Source organism: Gigantopelta aegis, chromosome 6 (genome assembly GCF_016097555.1).
Source record: "Gigantopelta aegis isolate Gae_Host chromosome 6, Gae_host_genome, whole genome shotgun sequence".
In the NCBI taxonomy this organism is placed as follows: Eukaryota; Metazoa; Mollusca; class Gastropoda; order Neomphalida; family Peltospiridae; genus Gigantopelta; species Gigantopelta aegis.
The window spans coordinates 12788750-12803484 of record NC_054704.1 but is presented as its reverse complement, the minus strand read 5'-3'; the positions used below and the strand labels follow the sequence as shown (position 1 = coordinate 12803484).

Sequence of the window (14735 nt, the reverse complement as noted above, 5' to 3'; positions counted from 1 at the left end):
GGACTTGAAAACGTGTTGTCGTAAATAACATGCTCCTTGGCTATGGCTCATTTCTCAACTGGTATGGGTAATTACGAACTTGGTGGCTAGCACCACAAGACAAGTAGTAAGAAGTTACCCCGAGGTTATCCAAGCAAGCCATTCTGGTAAATAAACACCAAAGAAATCTCTTGATCCTCTTTGCCAAGAGGCCATCTTTTATAAATTTGGTCAAGGTCATTTTAATTTGCAGTTTGCAGTAATGATCTACTTATTGACACCACACTAGTTTATGCAATAGTTGTAGCTTGTTAGAACTAATCTTAAAGGTGCCCTATTAAAGTTGCATAATAATGACTGTCTGTCAAAATTGATTAACTTTTGCATTGAAATATAAATAGTATACCTTAAGTACAGTGAAACTTCTCTAAATTGGACATAATGGAACCAACAATATTGTCTGGTTTTAAGAGGTATCCAGTTTTCCGGGGTTTGCATTAATACAAAATCTGTTTTTGCACTGGTGTTCTATTCACATTTGGCTTTATATATGTACTGAAAATGAAACCAACAGTTAATAATCCATTAAAGAACCTTTGACTTAAATATACTTTTAAAACTTTTAAGTTTATCTTCGAGTGATAGTCCAATACGGCGAAGTTTAGCTGAATGTTATATATTAAAAATCAATATGGCAGTGAAACGCTACTGACATCCCTTCAACATAAAAAAGCAAACATTACTTTTGCCTACTCCTTATTTTGCTAAATAATGGTTTTAAAACAAAATCAAATTCAAACAATAGGAAGACAGTGGATTAAATTAATTGTTGTTTTGTCAATCCTTGAAGCAAACTATAAACATGTTTGTTATGGATATCAAAACTGTCACTTAACCTGAGCATGTGTATATTGCACCTGCTATGTTCGCAGTCAGGTAATCTGGGCAAAGATGGCAAAGTGACAATAAATGAAACAATTAAAGGCACCATACTAATGGTCTGATTGTCCGGTTTTCAGAGGTACAAATTGCACTAAATAAGAGAGTTTAAGACTGAATTATTTGTCAGGTGTTCAGTTTAGAGAGGTTTAGAGAGGGTCCGGTCTTGAGGAGTTTCACTGTATATCAGGGTTCAAAATAGTGCCTGCTAAAAGCGAAAAGCAGCTACTTTTTTAAGACCAAGCCATTCAGATAAAAATGCACTCTGTATCTCTGGGGCAGGAAGTAGCTCAGTGGTAAAGTGCTTGCCTGATGCAGTCGGTCTAGGATTGATCCCTGTTGGTGGCCCATTGGGCTATTTCTTGTTCTAGCCAGTGCACCACAACTGGTATATCAAAGGACATGGTATGTGTTATCCTGTCTATGGGATGGTGCATATAAAAGATCCTTTACTAACAATGTACCAGGTTTCTTCTCTAAGACAGTATGCCAGAATTACCAATGTTTAATAAATCGGTGTGCTCTAGTGGTGTTGTTAAACAAAAACAAACTTTAACACTGTATTCCAGGCCATATTATGTTTTAGCTGGACTTTTTCTTTTCTTTTTTTGGTTGGGGGGGGGGACTGTTATTTTAATAACTGCAGACCATATGTTACTTCCTATTCAAGCCCTGTATATGCCCATAAAAAATAATTCTATAGCCTATTGACTTCATTTGTTTGAATTTCTTATCTCCAGTATATAGGATATCACCCAGTTTATAATGTATAGTATTGGCATGTGGTTTTCTTTATAACAACTGTGATGTCATGTTTTAACAAATTACTTAAGGATTATTTGTTATTTCTTTTACGTTCATCGGGGTATGAAAAAAAAAAAAATCAGCAAACTGAATCGGCAAAGCCGTTCTTACATAAGTTTGCAGATTTTTTTTCATTTCATACCCAGATGAAAGTAAAAGAAATAACTGACAATACTTATAATTAAATTTAAAACAGACTTACTAATAATAAAACTAAAAGTTCATGTTATATTTTGTTTTATTTTTTGGTTTTTAAACAATAACTCTCAGTAAGACAAAGTACCAGTATAAACAGACGTCATCAGGTATGACGTTTCCTGACAGTGTAATTTCTACATTCATCGAGAAATGAACAAACTGCCATTGCTACAGCTGGACCAATGGGATGACGTTATATTGTAATAAATTTTACAGAAATTTAATTATTCTGTATTGAGTAAACATCTGTTTCAGATTTTTGCTTATTAAATCCTCATTTGAGATTTTTATTCAACACGTTGCAAATATATTCAGGTGACCATTTTGAAGAAATAGTAAATCCTACATGGATTTGAGTGAGTGAGTGAGTGAGTGAGTGAGTTATTTAATTAATGTTGAGCTATACCCCAGCATGAAGGAGGATCAGCCACTGGATGGAAAAGTTCAACAACTCAGGGGTTTGATTTCTTTCAGTACTAGATACTCTTTATGTCACAATATGCAATAGTTGTACAGTTTTCCTAGATTTTACATTCTGTGCAGACTTACATTATAAATTAATTCATCAGGTCAACTGTCACAATATGAGTGTGCAATAGATGTACAGTTTTCCTAGATTTTACGTTCTGTGCAGACTTACATTATAAATTAATTCATCAGGTCAACTGTCACAATATGAGTGTGCAATAGATGTATAGTTTTCCTAGATTTTACGTTCTGTGCAGACTCATTATAAATTAATTCATCAGGTCAACTGTCACAATATGAGTATGCAATAGATATACAGTTTTCCTTGATTTTACATTCTGTGCAGACTTACATTCTAAATTCATTCATCAGGTCAACTGTCACAATATGCAATAGATGTAGTCTTTCTTGATTTTAAATTCTGTGCAGACTTACATGCTAAATTCATTCATCAGGTTAACTGTCACAATATGCAACATATGTACAGTTTTCCTTGATTTTACATTCTGTGCAGACTTACAAGTTAGAATATAAATTCATTCATCAGGTAAGCTGTGTATCTGTAGATAAGTATGTGATAACAAGAGTGTTATCACTGAGTTATTATCTACCTTGATAGTTATGGATTCATTCATACCTGCACTCATTAGCCAGGGTCGAGCACTGCTGTTGATGTGAGCTGAGCCTGTTGTTCATCACAGTGCCCAGCCAATGTATATAAACATCTCCCTTCATCCTATATTACACTGTGCACCATGGCACCTGGTTTCTTAATTAACCCTTTCAGTGTCACAGACAACACAACCATTAGATCCTTTATAGGAAAAGGTCTGTCCATCAATATATATACTACTCAAAAGAATTTAAGGGTCAGACGATATTTTCGACATTATTTTCTGAATGTCAGTTATATTAGCTAGACCATAATGTCACGCATGGTATTGTTCCATTTTGACGAAAGTGGGTCTAAGCAACCCATAAATGAATTAAAATCCACTGTCATTGACACTGTCGACTAGTTCTAATGGCGAAAACATGCTTACATTTGCACGTAAATTAGGGCGAAAGCGAAAGGTCTGCTAAGTGCCCATAACTTGCTTTTTCACAAAGCGCTTCATTTGCACGCTTTGCATGTATATTCCATGTTCACAATGCTGAATTTGGCAACGGTACCAAGCAACGAATTCTGTTCGAAATCGTCCACGTTCGGGAAGACCCTGAAGCACTACAAATAGAGAGGACCGCTACATCACCAATATGGCTCTACGTCAACGCACAACCACTGCACGCCGATTACGTGACAATCTGCGGACTGCGACTGGAACTCGAGTGTCTGATCAAACCATACGCAATCGTCTGAGAGCCAATAATCTACGCTGCCGTCGCCAGGCTGTTTGACCACCACTCCTACCACGTCACAGAATGGCCAGACGTCACTGGTGCACACTTCATCTGCGGTGGCAACGTGTTAAGTGGGGTTGAGTGATGTTCACTGATGAGTCCAGGTTTAGTCTCCAGTTCAATGACGGTCGGGTTCGTGTCTACAGACGTCCTGGGGAGCGCTTTGCTGACGTTAACGTTAGACAACGTCACCGGTTCGGTGGTGGCAGCGTCATGGTGTGGGGCGGCATCTCTATCCACCACAGGACCCCCCTCTATGTGGTGGATGGCAATCTGAATGGAATCCACTATCTGAATGAGATTATCCGGCCGTTGGTTCTCCCAGGCCTTCAGCAGATTGGCGGCGGGGCAGTTCTGCAGGATGACAATGCCAGACCCCACCGCGCCAGGGTGGTAACGGACTTTCTCAGACAACAAGGTATCGCCAGGATGGATTGGCCAGCATATTCGCCTGACTTGGCCCCAATAGAGAACGCCTGGGACGAATTAGGCAGGAGAGTTCGGGATAACCATGCCCCTCCAGCCAACCTTCATGATCTGGGTCAACTTCTTATGGCAGAGTGGCAGGCCATTCCCCAAGAGTTCTTCAGACGTCTGATCAGCAGCATGAGGCAATGATGTGTCGAGTGTATTCGCGCCAGGGGTGGATTCACACACTATTAAACGAATGTTCTAATGTGTAAAATCCATGTTTGACAACCTTCAACTGTGACAGCATGTCATGTGACTTTCTTGTATACAGTGACGTTTATTTGTGGTTTATTGTAAATATGGAACAATAAATAAAAAATTTGGTGTAGTTTACATCATCAATCTAATACACTCTGAAACTTATTTGGTTATAAATTTTTGACCCTTAAATTCTTTTGAGTAGTATATATAAACATCTTTGTTTGTTATCCTTTTTTTTGTAGAGGGTAGGGGTATTTATTTATTTTCTTTTATTAATATGTAGGTAAAAACATATACATATGTAACATTTTATTTGGACAGGTACCAAACATTCTTTTCATAATGTTTTTTGGCACGTTCGCGGAACTACGTTTTTTTAAAAGAATTTACTGTTAATTAATTAAATGTGTCTTTATATGTATGTATTGTAATGTATTTAAGAGTGGAACATGCTGTGAAATGATCGGTAATCCAGATAGACATATTTGTATCCGGATTTGCATATGATAATAAAAGCTAGGATATATTAAGTACTGGGATCGGCTAGGGCTGCAGGAAAATCTTACATGTATTTGAAACAACCAGTACAAGGTGTGCTATCAGTGCACATATATAGTTTTATTTGCGTGATAAAAAGCACTCCTGAATGAAAATAATATGTGCTACGGTGCGTAAGCATGTTTGTACTCTTCAGATGTGAAGGACTGCATTTTCAATTAAACTCCTCTTATGAAATTACTAGCTGAGCTCTTTTACAGAGTGTTGGCCTAAGATTTCAATATTAGTCTGCTGCCAATAAAACTGTCTGTCCCCATGTTCATTTATTATTGTTTTATCTGGTCTGTGCCTGCTATTATGTTGTTAATGTAGAATTCTTTGGGACATACTATATTGGGTTACAGTTACTTACCTTTCAAGTTATTGGACATAAGAGGTATCTCACCACTGTTGGATGTAAAATCGTCAATCTTTGTAATGTATGTGTTTGAATGCTGACGGGTCTCATACCGTTATTAGGTCACAGTAACCTACTTTTCATGTTACTGAACATGAGAGGGAAAGTTTATTTGATAGATATTTTACACACTGATGGACAGATGTACATGTAAGATCATTAGATAGTACTGCGTGTTGGAATGCTAATGTGTTTCCATGCCATAATTTGGTCACATTGACTTACTTTCCATGTTCTTATTTGGGACGAGATCTAGCTTGTTCAGTAGAGTGCTTGTCTTAATGTGCATGTGTTGTAGGATCAAACCATCTCAGTAAACCATGTGTTGTAGGATCAAACCATTCTCTGAATGGGTTTTGTCTCATTTCAACCAGTGCCAAACGACTGGTTTATCAAAGACTGTGACATGTCTGAAAAGTACATATAAAAACATCCCACGCTGCTGGTGGGAAACTGTAGCAGGTTTCCTCTCTTTACATGTACATGTATGTGTATGTCAAAATTACCAAATGTTTGACATCCAATAGCCAAACAAAAACTGTTAACTTTTACATCCCATGTTCTTATTTTAATTTTTTAAATATAATGTTAAAAATCATTACAAAGTTCAAATAAATAAAACGTTTAACTTTCCCTTGAGCCAGAATTTATTTTTTAATTTTCTTCTACTTACTTGGGTTTTTGTGTGTGTGTGTGTGTGTGTGTGGTGGGGGGGGGGCGTGGTGGTGAGATGTGTGTGTGTGTGTTGGGATGGTTGCGGAGAGTTAGTTGTTTTCCTTTCTAGATAATTGCATAATTAACATATACACACACCTATACATACATGTATATTGTCCAGGATCAAAATGTTTATGTATTTAAGTTCAGCTGGATGTCAGTTTATGACAAAAGATGTTTTGCAACCTGTGGATTTGATCTCAGGTGACCCTAACGCACTCGGATCATCGGTGTGGATTATAAATTGGCTTCCTGACATCAAACATCTAATTTTGTACAGAGGTAAGCCAATATGCACAAGTCAATGGAGGGCTCTTCCAAAGATGCTGTATTCAGACTGATGTAAGACAGCAAACACACTAGGTGTTCGGCACCGGTGGTTGCCCCTGTGATTTATTAATACATAACCAGCAGCTATTGTTTGTCTTCGCCTCCAGTGTATTGCCAGATCTATACACATACACTGAAGAATCCAAATAGTACAGATTTTGGCTATATCAGTCTGAAATGTAGGAAGTTAAGAAGTTAGAGCACATTCGGCTTGGTTAGTACTGGGATGGGTTACTGCATGGTGCGGGTTTCTTCTCATATTTTGTGACAACAACTGCTAATTAAAACTAGCAAGTGGTTTAATCTCTCTCTCTCTCTCTCTCTCTCTCTCTCTCTCTCTCTCTCTCTCTCTCTCTCTCTCTCTCTCTCCCTCTCTCCACCCCCCTCTCTCTCTCCCTCCCTTTCTCTTCTCCTCTCTCTCTCTCTCTCTCTCTCTCTCTCTCTCTCTCTCTCTCTCTCTCTCTCTCTCTCAGATCCTAGTGTTAAAATAACCATATTTTAGACACCAAATAGCAAATACCTGTAGTTTTAAATGTGCTGAGGTGATGTTAAACAAACATTCCTTTCCGTAATTCACAAATATATGAGCATACTGCATGGGGCCAGGATGTAGCTCAGTGGTAGAGGCTGAGGTTTGATGGGTTGTAGGATCTATTGCCCTTATTAGACCCACTGCTTTTTTTTAGTTTATTTTAGTTTAAATTTTTCTCTTGTTTAAGGTTTGTTTTATAAAACGACATCTTGGCACATTTCTTTTAAAGACTACATAGCACAATGATTTGACATCTAGTAACCAATAATTAATTAATGTGCTCTAGTGGTATTGTTAAATTGACTTTACTTTACTCGACACATTTATTATTATTTTATTTATTTTTAATAAACTTTGGCTATTTGGTTTAACAGATGGCCTATATTGTGAAAGTGCAAACTTGTTGCCTCTACACAGGCCACTTCTATCACTCATAGCAGTAAGGAATCTTTTACAGGTACATGTATGTGCATTTTCCTTATACAGGACAGCACATGCCATGGATTTATGGGGAAAACTGGACAAGTCAACTAATGGTGATCGATTCTATTTGCCCCTTTGAGAGCTCTATGCCACTGATATATAATTCCCTCCCCTCTTCCCCCCTTCCTCCCACTCCCACTTGAATACTTCAAAATACTGTAAGTGTATTGAAGACAATGTAGGACTAGATTTGTGTGTTATTGAATGTCCCATTGTTTTAAAACATTTCAATTTATCTCAATGCATCATATCTGTACTAAATAATATTCAAAATAGAAATGTTTAACACACATGTAAAGGTATTGATACTGTATATTTAATATACTAATGATTTTCTTAATTAATTACTGAAATTAACTCATATACATCAAAAGCATACACCAAAGCAAGCAGGTAATCTGCACATTAAATGCTTGTTTCAGTGTATACTTTGGGTGGAATCTAGATCAGTTGGTAGAGCGCATACCTAAAGTGCTTTGATCATAGGATCAAACCCCCTTGATGGACCCATTCTCTGATTGTTTTTTTCCTGTTGCAACTGATGCCCCATGACTGGTATGTGCTGTCCTGTCTGAGAAAGTGCATATAAAAGATACCTTGTTGCTGATGGAAAATATAACAGGTTTTCTCTATGACTGCATATCAGAATGATCAAATGTTTGACATCCAATAGCCAGTGATTAATAAATCTGTGTGCTCTAGAGATGTCAATAAAAAACCCACCCTACAAAAACAATAAAAAATCAAAACAATAAACATTTATCTGCACATTAGACCATCCATGTAGGTTGAAGGCTGTGAAATGAGATGCACTTATAGTATGACATTCTCACTGTTTTGCTATTTTTGGCCCACGTTGAAAGATATCCTTTGTATTAAGTTTTTATAAAACTAATAAAAATGTGTTTATGATTATACTGAAATGTGATATGGATATAAAATTTAACATCCGAGGTATTTATTATACAGTAAAACCCTTCTAAACTGGACACCCATGGGACTATGTAAAAGGTCTGGTATTCAGGGTAATCGGGTTTACAGGAACTCAGTGTTTCTGCCAGAAAGAAATTTTTGGGTATGGCACTATGGAATTGAATGCAACCACAGTCAACAGGGGGTATGGGTATAGCCTCTCCCAGAAAGAAAATGGGTTACGGCTAGGGTTAGGGTTGAGAAAATCATACAGTAATGATAAAAAAAATCTGCCCAAAAATTTGGGTATGACGCCATACCCATTTTACCCTCTGGCAGAAACCCTGAGGGTATATCATATACTGACAATAGTTAGTCTATAGTGGGAATGTCCCTACTAGATCAGTTGGTAAAGCACTGGACTTGTACAGAGAGTGTTTTGTTTGAATCCCCTCAGTGGACATAAGAGTGGAGTATGAGATGTTCTGGGTTTTTTTGTCTCACCTTTACAAAATAAAAAAATCCAAATATTACTTTTCTACCTGCGGCTGAAACAGCATCAAATGTTTTGCTAAAGTTTCGCATTTAGATCTGTTTCTCACAAACTATAAGTCGTAGGTCAGTAAAACTTGGTGTGTAGTTGCACCTATAGATGTTCATCACAGTGCTTTATGGTTTATGGTAGGCAAGACATTTAATTCTGTGGAATTCTAGTTTCATATACACAGGGCTTCTAGAATATTGATAAAATCCACTAGCCATGGGATCAGTGATTTAAAATGTACTAGCCACGATTGTAAATTCACTAGACCTACTTTACCAAGTTAATACAATTTTACTAAATAATAGTAATAATTAGATATGTCACCTAATGGAAGAAATAGAGCTAAAAAACATTAACACTGGGGGATTGGAGTTTGGGCAGGATATTCATATTTACAAAATTGACTTAGCTGCAACATTTGACTTCTGTTAATAGTTATTTACTAGCCCAACATTGAATATCACTAGCCATGGGAGTGGGGCTGCCATAATCTAGAAGCCCTGATATACACAAGTATATATACACAAGTATATATACACATATAACAAACGTATTTATATGTAGGGGAAAAAATCATTGTCAGACAGCTCCTGTTGAGCCGTGTACTATTACCATGTGTGTATAATTAACATGAACAGTTCCATACATGTTTGTGCACTGCCTCTCTATTTTTCTGCATGCTATGAAGGTTTGCTGTGGAGTATATTTAGTGGTAATCTATGATAAGTGTATCTGTGTGAAATATGAGGCCAGTATGTATCAAACGGTTGCCAAGAAACTAACACTCATTTGTCTCTTTCTGTTTAACACCCACCACTCAAATGCAACACAGCAATTAGAGACCTGCTGGTGAACAGGTAGTCGGACGAGAGAAATAAACACATTTCCAGTCTATGTGCATAACATTGTACAAAACTGCATGTCACAGTGGTTCACAGGTAGTCAGAGGAGAGAAATAAACACATTTCCAGTCTATATGCATAACATTGTACAAAACTGCATGTCACAGTGGTTCACAGGTAGTCAGAGGAGAGAAATAAACACATTTCCAGTCTATATGCATAACATTGTACAAAACTGCATATCACAGTGGTTCACAGGTAGTCGGAGGAGAGAAATAAACACATTTCCAGTCTATATGCATAACATTGTACAAAACTGCATATCACAGTGGTTCACAGGTAGTCGGAGGAGAGAAATAAACACATTTCCAGTCTATATGCATAACATTGTACAAAACTGCATATCACAGTGGTTCACAGGTAGTCGGAGGAGAGAGAATGCATAACAACAAAACACAGTGGTTCACAGGTAGTCGGAGGAGAGAAATAAACACATTTCCAGTCAATATATATGCATATCACATTGGTACAAAACTGCTATATCATAACATTGTACAAAACTGCATATCACAGTGGTTCACAGGTAGTCATAGGAGAGAAATAAACACATTTCCAGTCTATATGCATAACATTGTACAAAACTGCATATCACAGTGGTTCACAGGTAGTCACAGAAGAGAAATGAACACATTTCCAGTCTATATGCATAACATTGTACAAAACTGCATATCACAGTGGTTCACAGGTAGTCGGAGGAGAGAAATAAACACATTTCCAGTCTGTACGCATAACATTGTACAAGGCTACTTGACACAGTGGTACTAGATGAAAGAAAATTGCTTACATTTTTGCCCAGATCATCTGACGAAACTAATTTTCTTTACAACCAACACACTCACATTTATCACCAATCACAGGTTTTGTGATGTTAACTTCTCTATCAAAAGTTTGGTACACCTCAAACTTTGACCCAGCCTGAAGCTATTTGGTTTGGTACTACCTATATGCAGAACATTGTGCATCCTGCATATCATACTGGTTCACAGATAGTCAGAAGAGAGAAATAAACACATTTTCAGTCTATATGTAGAACATTGTGCATCCTGCATATCATACTGGTTCACATGTAGTCAGAAGAGAGAAATAAACACATTTCCAGTCTATATGCAGAACATTGTGCATCCTGCATATCATACTGGTTCACAGGTAGTCGGAGGGGAGAAATAAACACATTTCCAGTCTATACGCAGAACAACGTACATCCTGCATATCACACTGGTGAACAGGTAGTCGGAGGGGAGAAGTAAACACATTTCCAGTTTATATGCAGAATTAATACAAATGCACTTTGTGTCTGATGTTTGAAGTGAAATATTCTTCTTTTTCAAATAAATCACTGGGTGTGTGAACTACATGTAATCTACCCATTCCCCTCCCCTTTCCATATGGACATATGGTTAAGGACCACACAGATATTGAGAGAGGAAACCTGCTGTTGTCACTTCATAGGCTACTCTTTTCGATTAGCAGCAAGGGATCTTTTATATGCACCATCCCACAGACAGGATAGTACATACCACAGCCTTTGTTACACCAGTTGTGGAGCACTGGCTGGAACGAGAAATATGCTCCATTTGTTACAAACAAAGTTCTAGGTTGAGGAAACTTGGTTTATAGTTGCATATATGAATGTTCATCTTAATACACAGAATACATGCACGTAGATATGTTGGTTAATTATGTATTGATTGAACTTTGAATCACCCGAGTTTGGCAGCACATGAATCAGAGTCCCATCGTGGTTAGGGTCTTCCTTTTTGTTAGAGTCTCCCTTTAGGTTAAAGGCATACTGTCACGGATTTAAGGACCTTATTTCTCTAAAAATCTAGCTATCGCATCATATTAACTGAACCATGATGGAGTGAAATCTATGTCATCCCTCTCGGCAATTTTAGTTTTTGAATTATGGATCATTGCCATAATTCAATTATTTGTACAAAACGTCGTTAATAAATGGAGTATGGTGGTTATGAAGATGGTTGAATAAAGTACATTTAGGGACAAATTGAATTATTTTTGTTCAGGTAATACTTTGTTAGACCATTAAATAGGTAAGTGATCTGTGACAATATGCCTTTAAGGTCAAAATTTAAATTTCCCTAACACTACATGTTGACTCCAATATTATGTGGTGACTTTATTAAGTGGAAAGTGTCACCTTTTTGGTTTTGATTCTTTTGTCTTTTCTCATATATATGACTATTATGGGTGTCCATTGTGCTGAAATGTTTTAATTTCTTTTACAGGATAAACGATACCACATTGTGGAAGAACTTTACCGAAATGAAAAAGAATATGTAGAAGCTCTGAGGACATTAAAAGATGTAAGTATTAAAAGATAACAAACAGGAGTTGGACAAGTACCGGTATGAGGGCCGACTGAAATGTTCTCAGCCTAACTAGGAAGGGAATGTTTCATTAATTAAACTTTGCACATAGCAAGTTCAACACTTTAGAAAGGTGTCCAGAGTATCTGAACTAAATACACTAGCTGATTCATATATTGTTCAATTATAACAGTCAAAGCATTTATCCTCTCCAACTCCAAAGAAAGCAAAAATCATTCCATCTGTGCTCAAGATGATGACTACAATCTTTTGGGATTTCAAGAGAGAATAGTGGTGTTCAGAGAATCACTTAAAGGGCCAAATGACAACCTGAACATACTATACACTAACCTGCTGCAGCAACTGCATGACAACATCCAATGTGACAGAAGACACATAAAAGGTGTGCTATTTCATCAGACAAAAGTTGGAGTTGGAGAGGACAAGTACTTCCACTGCTTTGATTGAAAAATAAATGATTCAGCTGGTGTATTTAAAAAGTTTATTTATTTTTCTTTAACGACACCGCTAGAGCACACTGATTTCTGGTGTATTTAGTTTAGATACACTTGGTAACTTTCTAAAGTGTTGAACTTACTGTTTAGTTTTATTAGCATAACATATTCCCTTCCTATTTCATTTCATTTTACTCTTATTTACATGCCTACAAGGTATACTACTCAAAAGAATTTAAGGGTCAGACGATATTTTCGACATTATTTTCTGAATGTCAATTATATTAGCTAGACCATAATGTCAAGCATGGTATTGTTCCATTTTGACGAAAGTGGGTCTAAGCAACCCATAAATGAATTAAAATCCACTGTCATTGACACTGTCGACTAGTTCTAATGGCGAAAACATGCTTACATTTGCACGTAAATTAGGGCGAAAGCGAAAGGTCTGCTAAGTGCCCATAACTTGCTTTTTCACAAAGTGCTTCATTTGCACGCTTTGCATGTGTATTCCATGTTCCCAATGCTGAATTTCCGTATAATTGGAGCTTGCGTTCGTGTACGGTGCACACTCCAAATTCGACAATGGTACGACGTCAACTGACTATCGAAGATCGAGGAAGGGCTATTGCTTGGCTTCAGGATGGCAATACGCAAAGAAATGTTGCTCTGAGACTTGGTGTCAGTCAGAGTGTCATTGGCCGACTGTGGCAATGGTACCAAGCAACGAATTCTGTTCGAAATCGTCCACGTTCGGGAAGACCCTGAAGCACTACAAATAGAGAGGACTGCTACATCACCAATATGGCTCTACGTCAACGCACAACCACTGCACGCCGATTACGTGACAATCTGCGGACTGCGACTGGAACTCGAGTGTCTGATCAAACCATACGCAATCGTCTGAGAGCCAATAATCTACGCTGCCGTCGCCAGGCTGTTCGACCACCACTCCTACCACGTCACAGAACGGCCAGACGTCACTGGTGCACACTTCATCTGCGGTGGCAACGTGTTAAGTGGGGTCGAGTGATGTTCACTGATGAGTCCAGGTTTAGTCTCCAGTTCAACGACGGTCGGGTTCGTGTCTACAGACGTCCTGGGGAGCGCTTCGCTGACGTTAACGTTAGACAACGTCACCGGTTCAGTGGTGGCAGCGTCATGGTGTGGGGCGGCATCTCTATCCACCACAGGACCCCCCTCTATGTGGTGGATGGCAATCTGAATGGAATCCGCTATCTGAATGAGATTATCCGGCCGTTGGTTCTCCCAGGCCTTCAGCAGATTGGCGGTGGGGCAGTTCTGCAGGATGACAATGCCAGACCCCACCGCGCCAGGGTGGTAACGGACTTTCTCAGACAACAAGGTATCGCCAGGATGGATTGGCCAGCATATTCGCCTGACTTGGCCCCAATAGAGCACGCCTGGGACGAATTAGGCAGGAGAGTTCGGGATAACCATGCCCCTCCGGCCAACCTTCATGATCTGGGTCCACTTCTTATGGCAAAGTGGCAGGCCATTCCCCAAGAGTTCTTCAGACATCTGATCAACAGCATGAGGCAACGATGTGTCGAGTGTATTCGCGCCAGGGGTGGATTCACACACTATTAAACGAATGTTCTAATGTGTAAAATCCATGTTTGACAACCTTCAACTTTGACAGCATGTCGTGTGACTTTCTTGTATACAGTGATGTTTATTTGTGGTTTTTTGTAAATATGGAACAATAAATAAAAAATTTGGTGTAGTTTACATCATCAATCTAATACACTCTGAAACTTATTTGGTTATAAATTTTTGACCCTTAAATTCTTTTGAGTAGTATATATCAATTCAGTATTCAGACATGTCTGTCCCGGGCACAACTTCTGACTTCCTTCCTAGTTAGGCCAAAAACGTATGTCACCTCATGTACATACAATGTAGCTGGTTAAATAAAATACCTTTTGAAATGAATTAATTGGATACATTTTAAGATGCCGTAACATTTTAGTTTTTGCACCATTTACTGATTTAGTAGGTCATCTGTCCATACTGATACTAGACCTTTAAAATGCATTCAATAAATATTATTATGTAAGATGTATGCACCTATGGTTGAAGACCAATCTGTGCTG

At 38.0% G+C, this 14735-nt stretch overlaps 1 protein-coding gene across 2 annotated transcripts in view; it reads left to right on the top strand.

The window, feature by feature from the left end:
* LOC121375253 (rho guanine nucleotide exchange factor 17-like) overlaps positions 1–14735 on the top strand; it is a 131599-nt gene that overhangs the window by 63200 nt on the left and 53664 nt on the right. For both annotated transcript variants that reach the window (XM_041502589.1, XM_041502588.1), the window contains exon 2: positions 12083–12160. In XM_041502589.1, coding sequence (XP_041358523.1) covers positions 12083–12160 — 78 coding nt within the window. The remainder of the gene's footprint in view (positions 1–12082; positions 12161–14735) is intronic.